Source organism: Capricornis sumatraensis, chromosome 1, assembly GCF_032405125.1.
Source record: "Capricornis sumatraensis isolate serow.1 chromosome 1, serow.2, whole genome shotgun sequence".
Classification (NCBI taxonomy): Eukaryota; Metazoa; Chordata; class Mammalia; order Artiodactyla; family Bovidae; genus Capricornis; species Capricornis sumatraensis.
In genome coordinates, this window is record NC_091069.1 from 202,007,800 (window position 1) to 202,031,785 (window position 23,986).

At 40.0% G+C, this 23,986-nt stretch overlaps 1 protein-coding gene across 2 annotated transcripts in view; it reads left to right on the forward strand.

The window, feature by feature from the left end:
* Positions 1–23,986, forward strand: part of PLD1 (phospholipase D1) — a 130,492-nt gene that overhangs the window by 78,954 nt on the left and 27,552 nt on the right. For both annotated transcript variants that reach the window (XM_068992503.1, XM_068992582.1), the window contains 3 exons: positions 942–1,030; positions 16,525–16,638; positions 20,193–20,242. In XM_068992503.1, coding sequence (XP_068848604.1) covers positions 942–1,030; positions 16,525–16,638; positions 20,193–20,242 — 253 coding nt within the window. The remainder of the gene's footprint in view (positions 1–941; positions 1,031–16,524; positions 16,639–20,192; positions 20,243–23,986) is intronic.

A 23,986-nucleotide genomic window follows, 5' to 3' on the forward strand; every position in this document is an offset into this window, starting at 1 on the left:
GTTCTTCAGATATTCTGTCTCCCAGATCTAATCCTTTGAATCTGTTCACCACCTCCACTGTCTGTCTAATCATAAGGGATTTGGGATTTGATTTCAATCATACCTGAATGGTCTAGTGATTTTCCCTACTTTCTTCAATTTAAGCCTGAATTTTGCAATAAGAAGCTCATGATCTGAGCCACAGTCAGCTCCAGGTCTTGTTTCTGCTGACTGTATAGAGCTTCTTCATCTTTGGCTACAAAGAATATAATCAATCTGATTTTAGTATTGACCATCTGGTGATGTCCATGTGTAGAGTTGTCTCTTGTGTTGTTGGAAGAGGGTGTTTGCTATGACCAGTGCATTCTCTTGGCAAAACTCTGTTAGCCTTTGCCCTCCTTTATTTTGTACTCCAAGGCCAAACTTAACTGTTACTCCAGATATCTCTTGACTTCCTACTTTTGCATTCCAACCCCCTATGATGAAAAGGACATCTCTTTTTGGTGTTAGTTCTAGAAAGTCTTGTAGGTCTTCATAGAACCATTAGACTTCAGCTTCTTGAGCATCACTGCTTGGGGCATAGACTTGGATTACTGTGATGTGGAATGGTTTGCCTTATGAGTGGATTCAAACTATCTGGGACTCAGAGAAGCCCAATACTTAGAAGAACTGGAAGTGGTAACAAAAAGTTGTGTGGAAGATGATATAAGTGATATTGTTTAGAACTGCATGAGACCCGGAGTGAGATGAGACTTCCTTATTAGTTATTCTCATATAACTTTATATTGTCATTCTCATCTCAGTTATTCCCAGTGTCATTTTCAGGATCAGAACATATCTGCTCAGGGAAATATATATATATTTAATATCAGTGTAATTTTTAAATTATATACCACATTTTCCTTACTGCATACTTCTAAGATAGAAATTTATTATATAATTATCTCATTTATTTTGCCTAGAACCAGTTTTTCATAAGCTGCTCTGATGACAGAGTTGTGTTCAACAAGATTGGCGATGCCATTGCTCAGAGGATACTTAAAGCTCACAGGTAAGCTTTTTAGCATTTTGGTAGAAGCTGTTACTGCAGATGTTCTTGCATTTACTACTAAAATGAGTTTTGAAAGCCCATTTTTAAAATACCGTCTTTTCCTAGCAGACATGACTTTTGTTTAGCTAGCAGTAGGTTATTGAGTCCTTAAATCTGCGTCAGTCGCTGAGAATTTTTGAGTCTGTTTTTGAGGGACTCTGAATGCTCTCAGAGCAGTCATTTTTTCCTGGCCAGTCTCTTTCCCACGCATTAGACTTGTGATTTGATTTATTTAAAGGCAGACAGTGAGTTGTGTTCACTTAAAAATCAAAGCAAAATAGTCAAAACATTTTCCCATAGGTTATATTAAAATTCTTGTTACCCTCTGTCTTTTTCAGCTCATGTCATTGTTTTCTTTAATAACACTTTTATTAAGATATAATTCACATACCATACAATGCACCCAAAGTGGACAATTCAGTCATTTTTAGTATACTCACACGGTTGTGTGCAACTATCTCTGAATCAATTTTACAACATTTTCGTCACTCCAGAATGAAACTCCATACCTATTAGCAGTTACTGCCTATTCTTCCTTTTCTTAGCCCCGGGCAACCACTGATCTACTTTCTTTCTCTGTAGATTTGCCTGGTTTTTGTGGCATCTAGAAATGCCACATGTAAATGGAATTATACAATATGTGGCCTTTTGTGACTTGCTTCTTTCACTTAGCTAAATGTTCTCAAGGCTCATCTATGTCATAAAATGCATCAGTATTTCATTTATTTTTATTGTCAGATAATAGCCCATTATCTGTATATGTGTCATATAAAAGGACTTATCCATTCATCAGTTGGTAGATACTTGGTTTGTCTCTATTTCTTGGCTATTATGAATAGAAGTGAAAGTGAAGTCGCTCAGTCGTGTCTGACTCTTTGCGACCTGTCCATGGGATTTTCCAGGCAATAGTACTGGAGTGGATTGCCATTTCCTTCTCCAGGGGATCTTCCCAACCCAGGGCTCGAACCTGGGTCTCCCACATTGTAGACAGATGCTTTACCGTCTGAGCCACTACCATAAATATTCTGTACTGGTTTTTATGTGCAGACATGTTTTCTTTACTTTAGGTGTAAAATTACTGGATCATATGGTAACTCTATGTTTAACATTTTAAGGAACTGTCAGAATGTCTTCAAAAGTGGCAAAACCATTTTACATTCCCATAGTATATGAGATTTCCAATTTTTCTGTATCATTGCTAATAATTACAATTATCTCTCTTTTTGACTGTAGTCATCCTAATAGATGTAAAATGGCATCTCATGTAGTTTTGATTTGAATTTTCCTGGTGACTGATAATACTGAGTATTTTTTTGTTTATTGGCCAGTCGTGTATTATCATTGTCCATTTTTAAATTAGGTTGTCTTTTTATTATTCAGTTGTAAGAGTTCTTTATATATTCTGCATACAAATCAGATTTATGATTTGCAAATATTTTCTTCCATTCAGTGTGTTTTCTTTTTTTCTTGATACTGTCCTTTGAAACACAAAAGTTTAAAATTCTGATGAAGTCCATTATCTTCATTTCCCTTTATTGCTTGTACTTCGGCTTCATAGCTGGAAAACCATTGTCTGGTCCAAAATCATGAAGATTTATCCTGTTCCCCCCTCTAAGAATGTTATAGTTTCAGCTCTTGTATTTAGGACTTGATTAATTTTGAGTTACTTTTTGTGTATGCTGTGAGATAGAGGTCTAACTTTGTTCTTTTGTATGTGGAATATTCAGTTGTTCAAACAGCATTTGTTGACAAGTCTATTCTTTCCCTGCTGAATTGTCTTGACACGTGGAACTAGTTCTTTTTATGACTGATTTTAGCTCTGTATAGGAAGAGCAAAATAAAGAAAATCACTGGTTGTGGTTTTATCACTTAGTCATGCCCAACTGTTTGCAACCCCATGCACAGTAGCCCACCAGGCTCCTCTGTCCATGGGATCTCCCAGGCAGGAAACCTGGAGTGGATTGCTGTTCCGTTTTCCAGGGGATCTTCCTGACCCAGGGATGGAACCCAGGTCTCCTGCATTGCAGGCAGATTCTTTACCGAGTAAGCCACTAGAGAAGCCCAAGAAAATCATTACATTTTATTGTTTCAATTCACTGAACCTATACAGTGGAGAAGGTTAAGTACATATCCATTTGGAGCTTAAACCATTTTTTGACTTCCAGTGCCATGTAGTACTTTAATATCTTTATTCACATATAAATTATTGGGGCTTTTTAAGAACAATTTACAATGGCAACTACCAGCATTTTTTAACTATTCATTTGTTTACTTATGGTTGTGCTGGGTCTTCATTGCTGTGTGGACTTTTCTCTAGTTGCGGCAAGAGGGGGCTGCTCTCTAGTTGCAGTGCATCGGCTTCTCATTGTGGTGGCATGTCTTATTGTAGCACAAAGTCTCATCAGCTGCGGGTCCCACGCTCTAGAGCACAGGCTTCATAGTTCCGGTGCACGGGCTTAGTTGCTCCAGGGTATATGGGATCTTTCTGGATCAGGGATTGCGTCTGTGTCTCCTATATTGGCAGGCAGATTCTTTACCACTGAGCCACCAGGGAAGCTCACAGCATTTTATATGATTCACAGTTTCTATCTACAGACTCTTATTGAATTTTCACAACTACTCTTGAAAGTAGATCATATGGTTTTGTTGTTGTTACTATTGTTGCTGTACGTTTTTGTTTTTTTTCTGTTTGATGCCTTTATTAGCATTTAATACCTTTTCATTTTTTTAGTGATTGGTCTGGGGATTGCAATATGTATCTTTTTCTTTGCCCCATTTTTAAAGTTAAAACTGAGATGAAAGAGGTGATGTGCATTGTCTGGGACACTAACAGCAGAAGGCAAAAGCAGCTTTGAGGCTAAGTGTTTGGACTTCGGACCAGCTGCATCCCATAGCAGCTTGCAGCTTGGCTCCGGCCCCACCCATGTCCAGCTCTACAATTCCGTGGACTGTAGCCCACTAGGCTCCTCTGTCCATGGGATTTACCAGGCAAGAATACTGGAGTGGGTTGCCATTTTCTACTCCAGGGGATCTTCCCAATCCGGGGATCCAAAAGGCATCTCTTGCTTCTCCAGCACTGGCAGGCAGATTCTTTACCACTGCGCCACCTGTATCTCCCATTCATTGACAGCATTCCAGACCACTTCAGGGTTGCTCCGCATTGAGGCAAGCAGTTTGGGCCTTTATAATCTTGTCCTCCCTTTGACCGGTCATTGGATGTAGGCCGACTCCGGGAAATGGGTATGACCTTGAGTGAGGCAGGCTCCTTTGGCCTCTGGATGTCAGTTCCTGAGAAGGACCACCCTGCATGAGTGGTGAGGGGCAGCAGCCAGCACTCTCAGCAGCTGAGGGAATGGCTGTCTTGAGGCCACAGTGAGGGCCTCTGGGCAGTGCAGCGTAAGACTCACCCATCCTGCAGGACCCGTTCCCACGCATCATAATCACCATTTCACAAAAACACAGAGGGCTTAGCTCCACTCCAGCCTTACTGGATCAGAATTTCCTGAAGGGGAACCCAGGCACTTTTATTTTATAAATGTTTACAAGTAATTCCAGGGCACAGCCAAAATGATGCAGCACTCATCTAGAACAGCATGCATGCATGGTTCAGTCATGTTCAACTCTTTGCAACCCTTCCAGGCTCCTCTGTCCATGGGATTCTCCAGGCAAGAATACTGGGGTGAGTCCTCCTCCAGGGGATCTTCATGTCTCAGGGATCGGACCTGTGTCTCTAAAGTCTCCTGCATTGTCAAGCAGGCTCTTTACCACCAGCGCCACCTGGGAAGCCCCTAGAACAGGATATATGGCCATAAATATTAATAACGGTCTATGTTTTTACAGGTGACCTTTATTCTTTGCCTTCTCAAATGCTTTTATTAAGAAAGTCACCATAAGACTGTTTCTGAGATAACTTAAAAACAGTCTGTTTACAGTTAAACATACACACACGAGAGATTCCTTGCATCCTTTTCAGTCTCCCAGTTTTAGGGAACAATTTATGTTTACAAAACTGCATTATATTTCTGTCAGCTCTTGCATTTTATTGATACAGGAGTGTCCTTTTGGTCTCTAAAACACACTGAACAAAAAAGAAAAATAATTTTTTCATGAAATTGAAATAAGTCACAAAAATACATTTAGTTGACAAATGAGCTCATTGAGCTGAGCAGTGAATCATGAATTTTGGGGAGCTGTGATCAGCTAATCAGGAGAGTAGGATGAATCTCAGCTTCACTCATCCCCGTTAATAGTTCCCTATAGTATATGGTTTAATAAGTATCTGTAAGGTTTGTTTTTAACTGTTTGGAACCTGAAAGGATATTTTTCCTTAGCATATTAATTTGTCTTCTGAAATCTGCACTTGTTCTAAAATTATAGCACTTTTTAGAGCTGGAAAGAACTTTAAGATATATTCTGATGGAGTATTTCCCAGTGACCCTGGGATCCATGGTTAGAGAGCCTGGCAAGGTAGCATCTGTTGCAGATTTTATCTCATGCCTGGGAGTTCACAGAGCACATTAAAGATGGGCCATTTCAAGCTCATTCTGTAGAAACTAGGAAACAAAATCATCAAGTTTCAAATTCACTGTGTGTCATTTCACTTTGATCTCACAGTAGTCCCACTTGCTTTGACAGTCACTTCAAAGCGGTATGTGTATCACTCATTCAGACTTCCAGTGGGCACACATACGTATCCCAGAATCATATTTCACATTTTCCCCCTTCTCTGTGTCTCCACATTATTGTTTATCTCCTGTGTTAATTTCAAATTATAAAATATATATTTATGGAATAATTTCAAACCTGTGAGCTTGTATTCTTAGGAGAAAGGTAAAAGGAGGCTGCAGGCAGCCTCCTTCTCGCTGAGAGCCGTCATGGGCCATCCCCAAGCTCACCCCTCTCTCTTCCTTCCTCTCTTCTCAGTCTCAGAACTGCCCTGCCAGGGTCACATGCCTAGCAACAAGCATAATTTTGGCTGTTGGAAAAAGAATAGAATCCAGCACAAAGCAGATGGAGGGAAACAGCAATCAGCATTCGGCCAGCCTAACCAAGGAATGCAGGCTCTCTTCCAGAGCCCTCCCACCTTAGAGAGGTCGGAGTCTTTAAATTGCTCACTTTTCTACCAGACCTGTCAGCTCCACACCAGTTCCTACAATGAGTTCTCTGATCTCCTTACTTTTTCCTGGTTCCTTCTCAGCATCCATAATTCTCTACAGAACCAGGCCAAGCCTCCATGTTCTGATTCATAACCTAGAGCCTCATCCGTGCTGAACCAAAAATAGCTGTGGAAATCTCTGCAGAAAACAAAAGGTCTCCTCTAAAAACCAAAACTGTCCTGGAGGTGTGACCAGCTCTCAACCAGCTAGAAGTCTGTCTTTGACAACTCAAATAGGACTAGAGATCAGGGAGAAGAAATCATCCACAGCCTATCACTGACGCTTTGTACCATGTCTGAATAAGCCAAAAGACAGAGTATAACCAATTGATCCAACTAGAAAACGTGAAACAGTGTGTGCATACATGGATGGTTTCTGAGCAGGAGACCATTTTTGCTTATGGAAACTTCACATGCATGATTTTGCTGCCCTGGTGAAAATTTTTGAGCGAAACAGTGCATTTTGCACCATTATCACTACGAGGTTGACACAGGCAGTGAAATAGGAAGTTGATTTAAATGCATCTGTATTTTGATATTAAACTGCATTGGAAAATACAGTTTTGAAAATTTCTCAAACTCTTCATGCTTCCTACAACTGTAGAATAGTGCCAGATGATGCTTACAATTTGGCCATGAGTGATGGTATGAGGAACCTCCTCTGGAGAATCTGAAAGTAATTGGGAACCTGATGTCTGGAGATCTGGGTTCTTCCCAGCTCTGTTGTCTACAGGCATTTGACCTTTCGAATCTATCATTTCTGCTTTTATGGGCACTCCATTTTTTCACCAACAAGGAGAATAATAATATCTGCTCTACCTAACCCATATGAATAGATGTGAAAGCAATTTGAAAACTGTCAAGGACCAGCTCATGTAAGAAATTACTATATTATTTCCAGGATATTCATCATCTGGAAATGTGCTAGCTCACACTAAAGTTGAGCAGGGATAAAGAATCACAATTCTCGAATCAACTATTTATTGTTGTTGTTGTTCAGTCACTAAAGTCATGTCCAGCTCTTTGTAGTCCCATGGACTGCAGCACACCAGGCTTCCCTGTCCTTCACTATCTCCCGGAGTTTGCTCAAACTCAAGTCCATTGAGTCGGTGATGCCATCCAGTCATCTCATCCTCTGTTGTCCCCTTATCCTCCTTTCTTCAACCTTTCCCATCCTCGGGGTCTTTTCCAATGAGTCAGCTCTCTACTTTAGGGGGCCAAAGTACTGGAGCTTCAACTTCAGCATCCTTCCACTGAATACTCCGGGTTGATTTCCTTTAGGGTGACTAGTTCAACTATTTAGAAACTATTTAGAATTAATACTATTAATTTCTATCAATTATTCAGAAATTAATATTTATGTTAGAAACAAGTGTTTTCCTAAAAAGATGTTGAATGTGACCCATTTTAAATTATTAGATGACTATTGCTGGATAAGGACAACCTACTTTGGTTCCCTATGACTCGTGCTTCCTCATTTTGTGACAAGTAGAGGCACATGATTGAAACTTTGTCTAGAGATGTCCTTCCAGAAATCTATAGCTGACTCCTCATAGGAATCAATTTTTGGATTCCTCATTATTGACTGGATTACACCTTCCTCCCAAATATAAAATAAAATGTATTCCGAAACATAATGTGAGTTCAGTTTTGCTTTAACTTTAGGCATTTGAAGGTGTACAAGCTTTCTGATTGAAGTCACTGGCTGTTGACTGATTAATAATGTTATCAAATCACTTTTGAGTCATTCCACATCCAACATGCTTTTTATGCATTCCTTTATTTAATTCTTGCATCAGTTCTCACATGAAATGGATGCAAATGATTTCCATTCTGTAGATGAGGCAGCTGAGGCCAAGCGTGATTATGGTAACTTGCCTACATCATACAACTGTTGCTGAGTGTAACTGAGGCTCAGATCATGTCTTTAGGACTTCAACTTGTGCGCTTTACCTTGTACCGTTGTAGCTTGACTACAAAACTTTGCTTATTCCAGGGGAAGAGGAAATATTCTCATTTCTCCCAGAAATCTAGGAGAGATACCTTACCTTAATTTTTTTTTAAATCAGATGAACATTTTCTTTCTTTTTTTTTTTTTGAAGTAATTGCTTGATAGATAAAAATTTCTTAGGTTTAAAGAAAAATCTACATCCTATAATTACCATATCCTATAATTTGGGTACCAAGCTGAAAGAACACGTTGGGTATGTTTCAGAATCACTGTCTTAAAGAAATTTAAGCTGCAGTTATAATAAAAAAAAGAAGAAAAATATGAAATTTAAGTATACCCATGGCTGGTTTCACATTTTATCTTGTGGGATAACCTCCAAATTGTGTAAAATTCCTGGAGAAGAGGTTACATTAAGGCAGAGATGACAGAATGTGGCAGGAGAAGTTTGGATTTAGATCATTTAGTTGTTCTTATTTGATTCTAAAAATTAGATAAATGGTTTCTCGGCAGAAAGATTAATACCAGGCAGAAGCCAGCAATCATTTTGAGTCTGAGCACGTGACTTGGCAGAGAGGAAAGAAAGGAAAGATTCTTTTTCTAAAATGAGAATGAAAATGACTGGGCTGTAGTGTAGTTTCATAAGAGATTTTTCTGAGTCTCATTTGAGACGTCTTATTTGCACTGAGGGACATGCCTGCCGAAGGTTATCAAGCCTAGACTGAAGTCTAAGTTACACATGCTGGACTAACCCTGAACATTCTTACATTTAAAAGTTTGCCATTTTGGGGGCTTCCTTGGTGGCTCGATGGTAAAAAAAACAACAAAAAAAAAAAACCTGTCTGCCAATGCAGGGGACACAGGTTCGATCCCTGGTCTGGGAAAACCCCACGTATCATGGAGCAACTAAGTCCATGCACCACAACCACTGAGCCCACGTGCCACAGCTACTGAAGCCCACATGCCTAGAGCCTGTGGGCCACAACAGAAGCCACCACAATGAGAAGCCCACGCATAGCAACTACAGAGTAACCCCTGTTCTCTGCAGGTAGAGAAAGCCCACCCACAAGCAGCAATGAAGACCCACCCAGCCATAAATTATAAATAAATAAATAAATTCTTTTTTAAAAGCTTGCCATTTTCAAAAAACAACCAATGAAAAAAATTGTGTGTGTGTGCACACACAGTATGCAATGTCCTATCTATAAAAGTCTCACATATAATGTGCAAAGTCGTGCTAAATAGAACCAGCATTTCTAGTGGGCTAGCAATAATTTTCACCAACTCCTTCATTTACAGAAGAAAGAACTTGAAGTCCAGAAAGGTTTACTGCATTTGAAAAGATTTGCCAAACACAAAATAAAATGGGCCATGTCCCAAACCACAGAGAAGCTACAGACCAACTCTCCCATAACTGATAACCACTGTAGAGTACAATTCTCCCCATAAGGAAACACGAAGCCCCAACCACAATTATTATTTCTGGCAACATTACTGCTGCAAAATCTACAACAATGAGAGGATTTATACCAGCTCTTGATGTTTATGGCAATGAAATATGATCTATAAATCTCAAATTCTCAAAAAGTGAAGAGTCTCGTCACAGGAGAAGTACAATGTGCTCCTCTGAGGCCGTCTTATAGGTCCTGAGACCTTCCTCTGAGCAGAAGACCCCTCTGCCGTGCTGAGGGGGAGGGGAAGGAGGAGGGGATTCTACCTGAGAGAAGAGCAGGGAGGGCAGCCTGAGGAAAGCCACTGCTTGAATTAGGACTCTTTTTAAAGGGACAGGCAGCATTTCAGCAATCACAAAAATTAAAAATATTAGAGATCCCACATTCTCACCACCTTGACAATTTGCTTTTTATTTTCCTATTTTCTTTTTGGTCCATATTCATATATAGACATACTTTCTGAATTGTAATTTATTTCCTTTTCCCAAAACTCACTTGGAGTTCTGTCTCAAGTTTTACTTCCATACAATAGAAGGAAGATTAGTTTAGTTACTTCCTGATAAATGAGACCAAATTCAATGATTTGTGGTTATCTCTGCTTCATATTCAGCCCATCAGGATGCTCCCTGGTCTCTCCTCGTCTCCCACATCCTTGGTATAGACTCTCGGGGACCTGGGTCTCTGGGGAAGGGCTCCTAGCACTCAGCATTGATCTGGCTCAAGCCCCTTCTGGCATCTGTTTACTGTAGCCTGGGGGCCTCAGCCTTCTCCTTGCAAATCTGCCTTTCTGTCCTTTCTCTTCTATTGCTTCCACATCCTGTAGGCTGATAATCATTTCTGAGCATTCCCTGGAAGCAAGGCTCAGATCCTCGTGGTTCCATAACCTGTTTGAGAGCAAATAGGGCCTGTCATGTTCTCCCTGGAATTCTACTTGAGGACAGAGGACAGGGTCCCTGCCCTGAGTCTCACTCATTTCCCTATTTTACTTTTTTTTTGGAGTGTAGTTGCTTTACAATGCTGTGTTAGTTTCTACTATACAACACAGTGAATCAGCCATACATATACATATATCCCCCCTTTTATGGATTTCCTTCCCTTTTAGGTCACCACATAGCATTGAGTAGAGTTCCCCGTGCTATACATTAAGTTCTAATCATCTATTTTCTACATCATACCGGCACTAATGGTAAAGAACCCGCCTGTCAATGCAGGAGATATAAGAGATGTGGGTTCGATCCCTGGATCAGGGAGACCCCCCTGGAGGAGGGCGTGGCAACCCACTCCAATATTCTTGCCTGGAGAATCCCATGGACAGAGGAGCCTGGAGGGCTGCAGTCCCTGGGGTCACAGAGAGTCAGACATGACTGAAGTGACTTAGCCTGCCTGCATAGTATCAGTACTGTATGTATGTCAGTCTCAGTCTCCCAGTTCATCCTGTTGCCGTCCTTTACCCCTTGGTGTCCATACATTTGTTCTCTAGGTCTGTGCCTCTATTTTCTGCTTTGTAAACATGATTACACCGTTTTTTTCAGATTCCACATATATGCATTAATATACAGTATTTGTTTTTCTCTTTCTGACTTACTTCACTCTATATAACAGTCTCTAGGTCCATCCACCATCCATGTCTCTACAAAGGACCCAATTTCATTCCTTTTAGTGGCTGAGTAATATTCTCTTGTATATATGTACCGCATTTTCTTTCACACTCTTATTTCTTTAAACTCCTGCCTCAGCTCAAAGGGTCTCTGCCCAATTCCTTAAATCTAAGAAGCTGGTATCTTTGTGCCCTTACTCCTTTGTGAGAGCGTCATCCTAGAGCAAGGCCTCCTTCAAATCTCCAGTTGCTGAGGGGGGAAGTAAACACATCTAAGGAGGAAATCGTAATGGTTAATAGAATCACTGCCACATCTGTGATTGTCTTGTGACTGCAGCTGTGCATTAGGGCCGTCACTGTAGCCTACCAGAAGTACTTTGCTAGGAAGCGATCACAGTGGTCGTTTTGTGGCTGTAAGAAGTTATATCCATGAGTGGCTATAACATAATTTAGTTAATCATCTCCCCATTATTGGACATCTATTTCCAATTTCTAGCTATCATACGTAACACTGCTGTGAGAGTGAGTTTTGAAAGAAAAATTTATTTTAACAAAAAGCCTGAGAATGCAGTTTTATAAAAGTGTTCTGAACTAAAGTGGATAAAACGATCACCTGCATGATGACCTGGTGCCCACTAGCTCTTCTTTTGCTTTTAAAATCATAAATAATTCTGCACAGTAGGGGCTCAGGTTCTTGCCCTACACCAACGGCTGTCATTTCACCACCTCAACGTTGTGAGGATGTTTCAGAAGAGGTTAGAATTCTTAGCAGTCAGGAACCATTGTTTTCTAAGGACTGGATCAAGAAGGGAGACTGGACATGCTTGCACATAAAATTTTCTCTTCATTGACTTAAACTTAGCAAAAGTTTTATAGTTTATAATTCCAGAGCCCTTTGTTTTTTATGGCAGTGAAAATCTAAGTCATTTCTGCTAATTTCCTGAACACAATTTAAAGATTTCATCATTAAGGAGATTTTAAAACTGCTACATTGAAAAAAGAAAAAGAGCAAAGACATTGATATAGAACTAACAGAGTCCCAAGAACAAGCAAATGTGAGTAGTCCGATTTCTACAAACTGACTCTTCAAGAATGTTTTGTCTAACGATAGGAGATTTTTATAGGACATTTCCAAATGTCTACATTTGGAAGTCATCTTTGCTTTTAAAAAAACACAAGGATACAAGGGAACTATCTTTTACAAACAGAATAACCAATACTTGGTATTCAAGACCAAAAATGTTACTTCTGAGATTTTCTAACCAATGTGAAAGACAGCTTATGTGCGTCAGCACACATAGCAAAATAGGTATTTTGGAATTTTGGCATAGCAAAAAATTTGAAATGATTCAATGCCCACCAAAAGAGAACTGGTTTAAATATTATGGCATGGATTTGGAATACTGTCATTTTGTTTTTAAAAATGGGCATCTCTCTAAGTACAAATATCAAAGAATTTCCAAGATCCATTGATAAATTCGTTTTTTAAAAATTCAGAAACGTGTTTATAGTATTCTAACATTTGTGTAGAAGGAAAGAATACATATATATGTTTATAAGTTCATAGACTATTTCTGAAAGAATGTAAAAAGTAATACGAATTGCCCTTAGGGAAGGGAAATGAAGGCTAAAAACAAAGGAGTGAAAAAGGAGTTTTTTCACTGTGTAATCTTCCACTTCTGAAGACTTGTTCTGTGAGCATACGTTATCCATTCAAAAATGTAATTTATTTGGTGATTCCTCAAAAAGCTAAACAGAGAATAACTATGTGACTCAGTAACACCATTCCTGGGTATATAAAATAAATGAAAACAGGGACTCAAATATTATATGCCCACATTCCCTGCTGAGCACTGAAGAATTGATACTTTCAAATTGCAATGCTGGAGAAGACTCTCAAGAGTCCCTTGGACAGCAAGGAGATCAAACTAGTTAATCTCCTAAAGAAAAGCAATCCTGAATGTTCCCTGGAAGGACTGATGCTTAAGCTGAAGCTTCAGTACTTTGGCCACTTGATGTGAAAAGCTGACTCATTGATAAAGACCCAGATGCTGGGAAAGACTGAGGGCAGGAGAAGCGGGTGACAGAGGATGGAGTGGTTGTATGGCAACATCGACACAATGGACAGGAGTTTGAGCAAACTCTGGGAGATAGTGAAGGACAGGAAAGCCTGACATGCTGCAGTTCACAAGGTTGCAAAGAGTCCGACACAACTTAGCGACTGAACACCAACAATGAGAAATCCACTGCAGCATTATTCAAGATAGCCAAAAGCTGGAAATAGCACAAGTGCCCACCTACAGGTGACAAGATAAACTAAATGTGGTCTCCACATGTAACAGAATATTATTCAGCCATAAGAAGGAAGGAAATTCTGACTCATGCTACATCATGGATGAATCTTGAAAGATATTATGCTAAGTGAAATAAAATCAGCCACAAAAGGTCAAATACTGTTTGATTCCACTTAACTGAAATATCTAGACCAGGCACAATTCTAGAGACAGAAAGTAGATTAGACATTGCCAGAGGTTGCGGGGAAGGGAAATGGGAAGTTATTGCAAAATTATCAGAGTTTCTATCTGGCTCATGAAAAACTTTCGCAAGTAGAGATCATGATGGTTGCACAAGATGTGAAAGTAACTGATAACGCTGAATGGTACGCTTCAAATTGGTTAACATGGTAAATTTATGTTACATATATTTTACCACTGGCTTCCCTAGTGGCTCAGACAGTAAAGAATCGCCTGCAGTGCAGGAGACATGGGTTTGATCCCTGGGTTGGGAAGATCCCGTGGAGAAGGAAATGACAACCCACTCCAGTATTCTTGCCTGGAAAATTCCATGGACAGAGGAGTCTGGTGGGCTAGAGTCCATGGGGTCCCAAAGAGTCAGACACGACTGATTGACTAATACTTATGTTTTACCACAATAAAAAAATTCAACTAAGATGTAATCTAATTTAAAGAAAAATATCCTGTTGAACCTCTTGTCTATCAGAGGTATTCCAGAAGCAAGCATTCTTCCAACCATACCCCATCCTCTCAAAGCAAATAGTACCAGGTGCATGCTTTGTGCAAAGGTTCTCTGTTGGGCACCGCCCAAAATAGAAAGCTAAGTGGACATACATCCTCTGTTTCAAAAGGGCTTATCACATATCCTAGCCAGCAGACGTACCTGTCACTGTTGTGTAAAGCAAAGAAGGTGCTGAGTAGGCATGCCAGCCACGTGCAGCAGGAATGTGGAGGCAGAAGCAAGTCAGTTCTGACTGGCATATCCAGGATGGCCTGGCACGAAGAGCCGGTCATCAGTCCCGCAAGAGGAAGAGGGGTCCTGCGAGGAGAAGGACATCCAGGCTCGGGGGCAGTTAGGTTGGCTGACCTGCTTTAGTGTGGGTGAAACTCTGAACAGAGGGCAGTGGTGTCCCGTCCCTGGAGTGTGGGTCTGGGAGGATCAGACTAAAGGTGATTCTGTAAAGACAGTGGAGACCATGTGCCTGCGTGCTCAGTTCCCATAACCCACCAGGTTTCTCTGTCCATGAAATTTCCCAGGCAAGAATACTAGAGTGGGTTGCCCTTTCCTCCTCCAAAGATGTATGTAACTGGCTGTGATTAATGATAAACACCATTGCACTCAGACCAGCTTGTTGAGGCGAGATAGTGTCAATTTTCAAGTGTAAAATTCATTTGGACTTTTAAATACTGTGGCTCAGATAGTAAAGTGTCTGCCTACAATGCAGGAGACCTGGGTTCTATCTCTGGGTTGGGAAGATCCTCTGGAGAAGGAAATGGCACCCACTCCAGTACTCTTGCCTGGAAAATCCCATGGATGGAGGAGCGTGGTAGGCTACAGCCCATGGGGTCGCAGAGTCAGACAGGACTAAGCAGTTTCACTTGGTGGGACAGTAGCTTCGGTATTCTTTCTGTTCTTCCCATTTTCTAGCTTAATATCTAGGAATGTGAGCTTTTTACCCTTATCTGACAGAGAACTTTTAACACTTCCTATTTAAAAAAAAAAATTTGCCAACTCAAACTGTGTTTGCCATCTAGTGATTAATTCATGCCATTACAGTACCCTAGTTCAGATTTCCTCATTTCTAGGCTCTGCAGTTAAGCTCAAAAGCGTCCAGACTCTGTCCTGTTGGCTGTGGCTTCTGCCTCGAGCCACACTCTCCCTAAGTCTTCATATGGTAAGCTGACATCACAGACCTCAGTAATGAAGTCTGACCCCTCTGAGAGTAGTAATAATATTCACCCAAAAGAAATATGTAGCAGGTTTGTTTTTTTTTTTTAATGTTGCAGTTTAAAAGAAAATGCACTTTAAGAATTATGTATTATGAAAAGTTTAGGTAGATTCCGATTTGAAAATTAACCTGCAGCAGCGTCTTTGTGTGAATGTAGACTTCTCAGATAAATGGGTGAGATTCTGACCATAGTGGATTCCATGGCCACCTTCAGACTTGCCCTTCTTCCTGTGTGTCTTCCAGAGATAAGGACAGTAACAGTCTCGCCTCCAAAGAGGCAGTATCTATTTGAACATAGTTCTCCAAATTTCCAACTTTCTGAACACAGATCAAAGTAAGGACCCACACTTTCTTCTTCTAAACATTTGTTACATCCTTGAGTTAGCAAAAGCAGCTCAAAGGCTTTTCTTTCAAAGGCTGTTGTTAATCAGTTGGGAGAGTGAACCAAGAAATATTTTGTATATGCAGGAGATTTAAAACTCAACATCAGTTACTTAAAATTCTTGACGGGCCCAGGGTAATATTTTGCATTTGAAGCAGAGTTTTCAGGGATGAATCAGAGCTTCTGAACGATGATTTCTGCACTAGAAAATATCCTGGGTCCAATATCTTGTTTTTCCCCTGAGATTTAGGCTGTGGGAACTCATTTACTCAGTGATTGCTAACTGAATGTCTACTGTCCGCAGGAAATGGTTAGGATGATATCTTTTCAAAACTTTATTGTAACCTCTTCAGCTTCCATGGGATCCATGCAAGGCCTTCTTACAAGGAATTTTGTCCTAGGAAGGATTGTGCTGTAGAGAGATAGTGGATACAGTTCCCACTTGACTGCCAGGGGCAGCTTATTTTTCAGGTTGTTACGAATGGTTAGCCTGATAGCTGCTTCTGGCTTCCAGTCTAGCAACATGCCTTTCTCTGCCAAAGCCTGGAACGTGATAGAGGGTATTGTGGGAAACCATTCACTCAGTCTCCAAAACCATGTGAACTGCTTGGCTGTCATTTTTAACTGTTACTGTGTCTTTTTTTTTCTTGTGATGAAACTCTACGTCTGACTTTTGCAGGGAAAGCCAGAGATACCGGGTGTATGTTGTGATACCACTTCTGCCAGGTTTTGAAGGAGACATTTCAACCGGTGGAGGAAATGCTCTACAGGCAATAATGCACTTCAACTACAGGTGCCAAAGTTCTGAAATCCTCTGTTTTCAGCTTTCAGTCAGTCATGCATGTAAACTGGCCAGAGGCATGGAAATGTTTTTCTACATCTACTCAGTGGAGCGTTGAACAGATGGACACATTTCTTTGTTTTGCATTTGAATCTTGGTCTGTTCACTAGTTGATAAAACTCAAATAGAGCCTAAAATCTTACATGGTAGGCCTAGGATACTTGGTAAGTATAAAAGAACTAAAATATTAGTCTCTCTCTTATACTAATTGCCTATCACATATGTGTATATATACATATATATATATATAGAGAGAGAAAGTAGAGAGTGCTTATCTCCATTTATGAGATATATACACACAATATATATACAAATATAAAAATACTAATATTTTAGTTATTTGTTGTTTTAGTCGCTAAGTTATGTTTGACTCTTTTGCAACCCCATGAACGATAGCCCTCCAGGCTCCTCTGTCCATGGGACTTCCCAGGCAAGAATACTGGAGGAAATACATTTCCTGCTCCGAGTGATCTTCCCGACCCAGGGATCAAACCCGTATGTCCTGCACTGGCAGGTGGATTCTTTACCATTGAGCCACCAGGGATTTAGTACATATTAATATATATTATAAATGGAGATAAGGACTTTATATACATATAACATTCTTTATATATAATTATTGTCTTCAAGCCATAAATAGTTATTGAGCTTTCCATATTCCTTGCAGTAAGTAGATAAAAGAAAAAAATTAAATGCTTACAGTGACATGATTTGCACATGATGGTTTATGAGTATTTTAGGCTACAATCCTTCAACAAGGTTGGTAATAATAGTCTCTGCCTGTAAATGAAGCATGAAGGTTCTTTCTTGTCTCCTGGAATTTTAATTCTGTTTTCCCTGCTATCTCATTGTTAGAATTTTAGGGAGAATGCTAAGTCCTGTTCTCAATATTCTGAAAAACAGAGTGTCCATATTCACTCAAAAAGGCCCACGAGGCTTCACATTTGGCCAGGAGATGATGATGAAAGGACTGAGAGGTCCTAGCCGGTGGGCAGTATAGAGAGGTGGTGCAGAAAGTGATGGAAACCAACCCCCCACCGCCTTCCTGCCTGGCCTTCTTTCCGGGTCACTTAGCTGAGAAGAGTGACCTAGTAACAAGTAAATGCAGCAGCCCTGGCGTAAATCCAGCTCCCAGTTACAAACCCTGTGGCTTGAGACACAAAAGTGCCTACTCAGGATCATATGTCCAAGCAGGGACTAGCACTTGGGCAGTTTCTTTCAATATCCCGCTTTTTAGAACCATTTGTAGTTTCCCACCTTTCTAATCAAATTCTTTTGTGGGGAAGGGACAGATAAGGTCTTGTCCCAAATCCTCAGTGTGTGAAGCAGAGAAGGATTCAGGGCCTTGGTCAGATTGGAGGTGGGGGCTTCGATGCGCTCTGGCTTGTGTCCTCGTCCCTAGAGGCACCCCTTTCAGGATCTAAGGCCTTCCAGTGGTTTGAGTGTACCACTGTGGTGGAAACCTTTTTTTTAACCCTCTTGTTTCTTTCTGACTTTTCAAGCATGTATCTTTCTGTCTGCCAGGGTTTCAAGTAAAGATGTTTTGTTTCTTCTGGGGTAATTTTGCCCGGTGACAGTATGAGAAAGCTTTCCCTGTGCTTTGGTCTATACACTTGAAGATTTGCCCACTTCTCGTATTATCTGATTTATAACATGACAAACAAAGCTTTTGAAGTATTTAAGGCACAGACATAATGTTTAATTTGGTTTTATCCACTTCATTTGCCATGCTAATATTATTTTTGGAATTGTAATTACTTCCTATGACTGTTTTCTTGGGTTTGAACCAGCTGAATGAAATAACATGTTTGGCTTTTGTTCAGCAACCGAAACTATAACCTTTTATTATGCAAAAACATCTCTATTTGCTGGCATCATCTTTAATAATATCAGCATTTCCTAGGCATAAGTGTAGTTTTAATTACTTTCACAGAGCAAGCAGATGGAGCATAGAATTTTTTGTTTTGTCAGAGTCTAATTCGTCATCTATTATCAGAGTCTTGAGAAACAAGGCCATTAGTAGAGTCAGCTATTCGAGACTATACTTTTCACTTTTAAGGGGTTTTCTAGCTTTCCGGAGAGAGCTCAGATACAGTAGTTTCTTTAATTCCAAAGGAACTAGTGCCACCTTTTCTAAGAGGGAAAACTCATTCATAATCCATCTTTTTAAAATAACATCTCTTTCTGGGCTTCCCTGCTGGCTCAGATGTAAAGAATCTGCCTGCCAATGCAGGAGACAGGTTCGATTCCTGGGTTGGGAAGACTCCCTGGAGAAGAGAATATCTACCCACTCCAGTATTCTTGCCTGGAAAATTCCAGGCCAGAGGAGCCTGGTGGGCTACAGTCCATGGTGTCACAAAGAGTCAAACACCACTGGGTGACTAACACTTTCACTTTCTGAAATCTAATATCAACTTTGTAACTTTTCCATTTATCCACCTCAAAACAACTTGTCCCATCAGTAACAGAAGTGACACTCAAATTTTTTTTCTTTTAAAAAGGCTATGTAGCATCTTCTCATTAAAGCACTTCCTCTGTTTTTACTTGGATTCAGTTCAGTTCAGTTCAGTCGCTCAGTCGTGTCCGACTCTTTGTGACCCCATGAATCGAAGCACACCAGGCCTCCCTGTCCATCATCAACTCCTGGAGTTCACTCAGACTCATGTCCATCGAATAGGTGATGCCATCCAGCCATCTCATCCTCTGTCGTCCCCTTCTCCTCCTGCCCCAAATCCCTCCCAGCATCAGGGTCTTTTCCAATGAGTCAACTCTTCACATGAGGTGGCCAGAGTATTGGAGTTTTAGCTTTAACATCAATCCTTCCAGTGAACACCCAGGACTGATCTCCTTCAGAATGGACTGGTTGGATCCCCTTGCAGTCCAAGGGACTCTCAAGAGTCTTCTCCAACACCACAGTTCAAAAGCATCAATTCTTCGGCTCTCAGCCTTCTTCACAGTCCAACTCTCACATCCATACATGACTACTGGAAAAACCATAGCCTTGACTAGATGGACCTTTGTTGGTAAAGTAATATCTCTGCTTTTCAGTATACTGTCTAGGTTGGTCATAACTTTCCTTCCAAAGAGTAAGCATCTTTTAATTTCCTGGCTCCAATCACCATCTGCAGTGATTTTGGAGCCCCCAAAAATAAAGTCTGACACTGTTTCCACTGTTTCCCCATCTATTTGCCATAAAGTAATGGGACCAGATGCCATGATCTTCATTTTCTGAATGTTGAGCTTTAAGCCAACTTTTTCACTCTTCTCTTTCACTTTCATCAAGAGGCGTTTTAGTTCCTCTTCACTTTCTGCCATAAGGATGGTGTCATCTGCATTTCTGAGGTTATTGATATTTCTCCCGGAATCTTGATTCTAGCTTGTGCTTCTTCCAGCCCAGTGTTTCTCATGATGTACTCTACATATAAGTTAAATAAGCAGGGTTATTGCAATTGGGATTGATTCCTTTGAAATCTCTTTAATTGTTTCTTTCTTTTATATGTTTTCAGAACCATGTGCAGAGGAGAAAATTCCATCCTTGGACAATTAAAAGCAGAGAGTGAGTAACTGCTTTTCTTTTCCTGCATGGTTGTTTCTTGGGACACATTAGGAATTATTAGTGTTTTTACAGTGTGGTTATAGGACTCTTCACAAAAGATAGCCCACAAAAATGCTTAGCAGAAATAAATTACTTATTTTCACTAAACTGTCTAAACAGTTGTTCAAATGAAGCCATCACAGCATGAGATGCATAGGTGATAGAAATGAGAGTATTTTTATAAATTTTTAGAAACTTTTTACACTTTTTATTTTTTTTTTTGGCCATACCTTGCAGCCTTTGGGTTCTTAGCTCCCTAACCAGGGGTAGAATGCAAACCCTCTGTGGTGGAAAGCTGAGTCTTAACCACTGGATGTCTGAGGAAGTCCCTATTTTTACAGTTTTTATAATTTATTTTTATTTACTTATAGTAATTGTTTTTATAAGAAGTGGGATTTGTAAGGCACCTCAAAAGACCCCACGTGTATACCTATGGCTGATTCACACTGATGCATAGCAAAAACCAAGACAATATTGTAATTATACTACAATTAAAAATTAAATATAAATTTTAAAAAATGACTTCATATGTATCTTCTCCTGTGATCCCTCACCACAGTCCTAGAAAATAAACAGAAAGGGGTCATCCTTGCTTTAAGGATGAGGAGTTGGTCAACAAGTATGTACGTGGCCTCCTGTGTGCGTGCATGCTAAGTCGCTTCTTTGCAACCCTATGGACTGTACCCCACCAGGCTCCTCTGTTCATGGGATTCTCCAGACAAGAATTCTGGAATGGGTACCTATTTCCTTCTCGAGGGAGTCTTCCTGACCCAGGGATTGAACCCAGATCTCCTGTATTGCAGGCAGATTCTTTACATCTGAGCCATGAGGGAAGCCCCATGGCATAGTAGGGACACCCCCAAATCCACTTCTAAATAAAAGCAACAAAAATGCTTGCAAAAATTGTCAAAAATCAACTTCTGCAGAACTTGGGAAATTAACCAAGGGCATGTAACAATTTGTTTATTCAAGAAGGACAGCAGAATCTTGGTAAAAGCAGCCAGCTTTTTAATTTGCCATGTGTCCATCCCCTTCTCCTCAGTTCCATGGAAGCCTTGAGAACCAACTCACCATCACTGAGAAAGGAAACCCATAGTCTGCCAGCTACTGGGAGGAGCCGAATAGGTTGAAAGTTCCTACTTCCCACAATCCTCAGAGAATAGTCATAATTTGACCTGACAGACAGTTCGAAAGACTTTAAAATAGCTAGTTTAACTATGTTAAAAAAAACGGAAGGAAATAAATCAAAGGAACTAAAGAGAGGTATAAAAACAATCACTCTCCAAATAGAGACCATAAAAACTAAAAATTTTTAGTAATAATCAAATATAAGTTGAAATAAAATGTACATTAGAGATTTCAGTAGCATACTGGAGTACGCAGATAAATCAACAAACTTAAAGATAAGTCAATTGAGATTACCCAGTCTGAGGAGCAGAACAAAAAAAGAATGCAGAAAAATGAATGTGGCCTTTAGAATAGCCCCTGTTGTTGTTCAGTCAGAGTCGTGCTGACTGTTTGTGACCCCACGGATTGTAGCACACCAGGCTTCCCTGTCTTTCATCATCTCCTGGAGCTTGCTCAAACTCATGTCCATCGCGTCAGTAATGCCATCCAACCATGTCATCCTCTGTCACCCCCTTCTCCTCCTGCCCCCAATCCTTCCCAGCATCAGAGTCTTGTCCAATGAGTCAGCTTTTCTTGAAAAAGAACAATTGGGAGGATTCACACTCTCGATTTTAGAACTTACTATAAACCTACAGTAATAAAACCAGTGTGATCCTGATATAAGGATAGACATGTAGGTCATAGGAGTAGAACTGAGAATATAGAAATAAACTCCTATGACTGTGATCACTTGAATTTCAACAAGGGTTTCAGGACAATTGCATGCCCTGAAATGGTGTTTGAACAACTGGATATTCACATACAAAGGGATGAAGTTGGGCCTTATACCATATACAAAGAAAAATAAGTCAAAATGAATCAGGACCTAAATTGTAAAAACTCTTAGAAAAAAACATAGACAAAAATCATTCTGACATTGTATTAACATAGGTTTCTTGGCTTTACAACAAAAGCATAAAAATAGATTGTTGGATTTCATCAGGCATAAAAGCTTTTATGTTCCAATGGACACTATCAAGGAACTGGGGAAAAAAAGACTGAAAAAAGTGTTTACAAATCATATATCTGATAAGGGATTCATATCCTAAATACACAAAGAACATTTACAAGTCAACAATAAAGAGATAATCCAATTAAAAATGGGCCAAGAATCTAAATAGACATTTCTCCAAAGAAGATATACAAATGGCCAATAAACATATGAAAAGATACTCAACATCATTAGTCATTAGAGAAATTCAAGTAAAAATCATAAGATACAACTTCATATCCCCTAAGATGGCTATGATTTAAGACATAAAAAAGATAATGATGAGAATATGAAGATTTTGGAATCCTCATACATTGCTGTTGGGAATTCAAAATGATGTGGACTCTTTGGAAAGCAGTTTGGTAGTTCCCCAAAAGTTAAACATAGAGCTAACATGCACTCAGTTACTCAGTTGTGGCCCACTCTTTGCAACCCCATAGACTGTAGGCTGCCAGGCTCCTGGAATTTTCCAGGCAAGAATACTGCAATGGATTGCCATTTCCTTCTGTAAGAGTTACCAAATAACTTAGCAATTCTGCTCCACTGAATATACCCAAGAGAATTGAAAACATGCTCACACAAAAACAAGGGAAGGAAAATAAAACAACCAAAAGAGAACTACTACTCCTTTGTTGGAGCAGATTCCCAAGGCCAGAAATGCCAGAAAATCCTGACTCTTGTGGCCAAATATAGGTAAATATAATGGGTATGGCTTTTATTTTCAGAGTAATTAAAATACCTTAAAATTGGATAGTAGTGATGATGGTACAACTTTGTGAATATACCTTTTTTTAAAACGACACTGAATTGCATACTTTAAAGAGGCAAATTTTATGGCCAGTGGATTTTTCAAATGATTTGGAAGCCATAAAAATAATGAATTAAGCCTATAACACTATATAATTTTAAACTTATTTATTTCTATTTAGTATTCAGTGATTTTTCACAAATGTTCTCCTCAATCTAAAAATCTTGAGAAAGAACTTTGGACATAAGACATGTACATCACCAATAATAAATACTTTCAAAAGTTGAATCTAATTTTATCCAGGACATAAATTTACCAGGGGCTTCCCTGGTGGCTCAGTGGTAAAGAATCCACCTGTAATGCAGAAGATGAAGGAGATGCGGATTTGATCCCTGGGTCAGAGAGGTCCCTTGGAGGAGGGCATGGCAACCCACTGCAGCATTCTTGCTGTGAAAACCCAGTGGACAGAGAGGAGCCTGGTGGGCTACAGTTCATAGGGTCACAAAGTCATACACAACTGAAGCAACTGAGCGCTCACGCACACAGATTTATCAGAGCATTACCCTATCTCTAGGGTAGTGGCTTAAAATGAAGTTGATAGTGAATGAGTAAGGTTCTAAAAGATCTATTGATAAGAACAAAATCAGGGGACTTCTGCAGTGGTTAAGACTCTGTGCTTCCACTGCAGGGGTGAGGGTTGATCCCCGAGCAGGGAACGAAGATCCCACATACCATATGGTGTGGCAAAAAAAAAAAAAGGCATGAAATTTGAAAGTAGATAAAAATGGATGCATCTTTA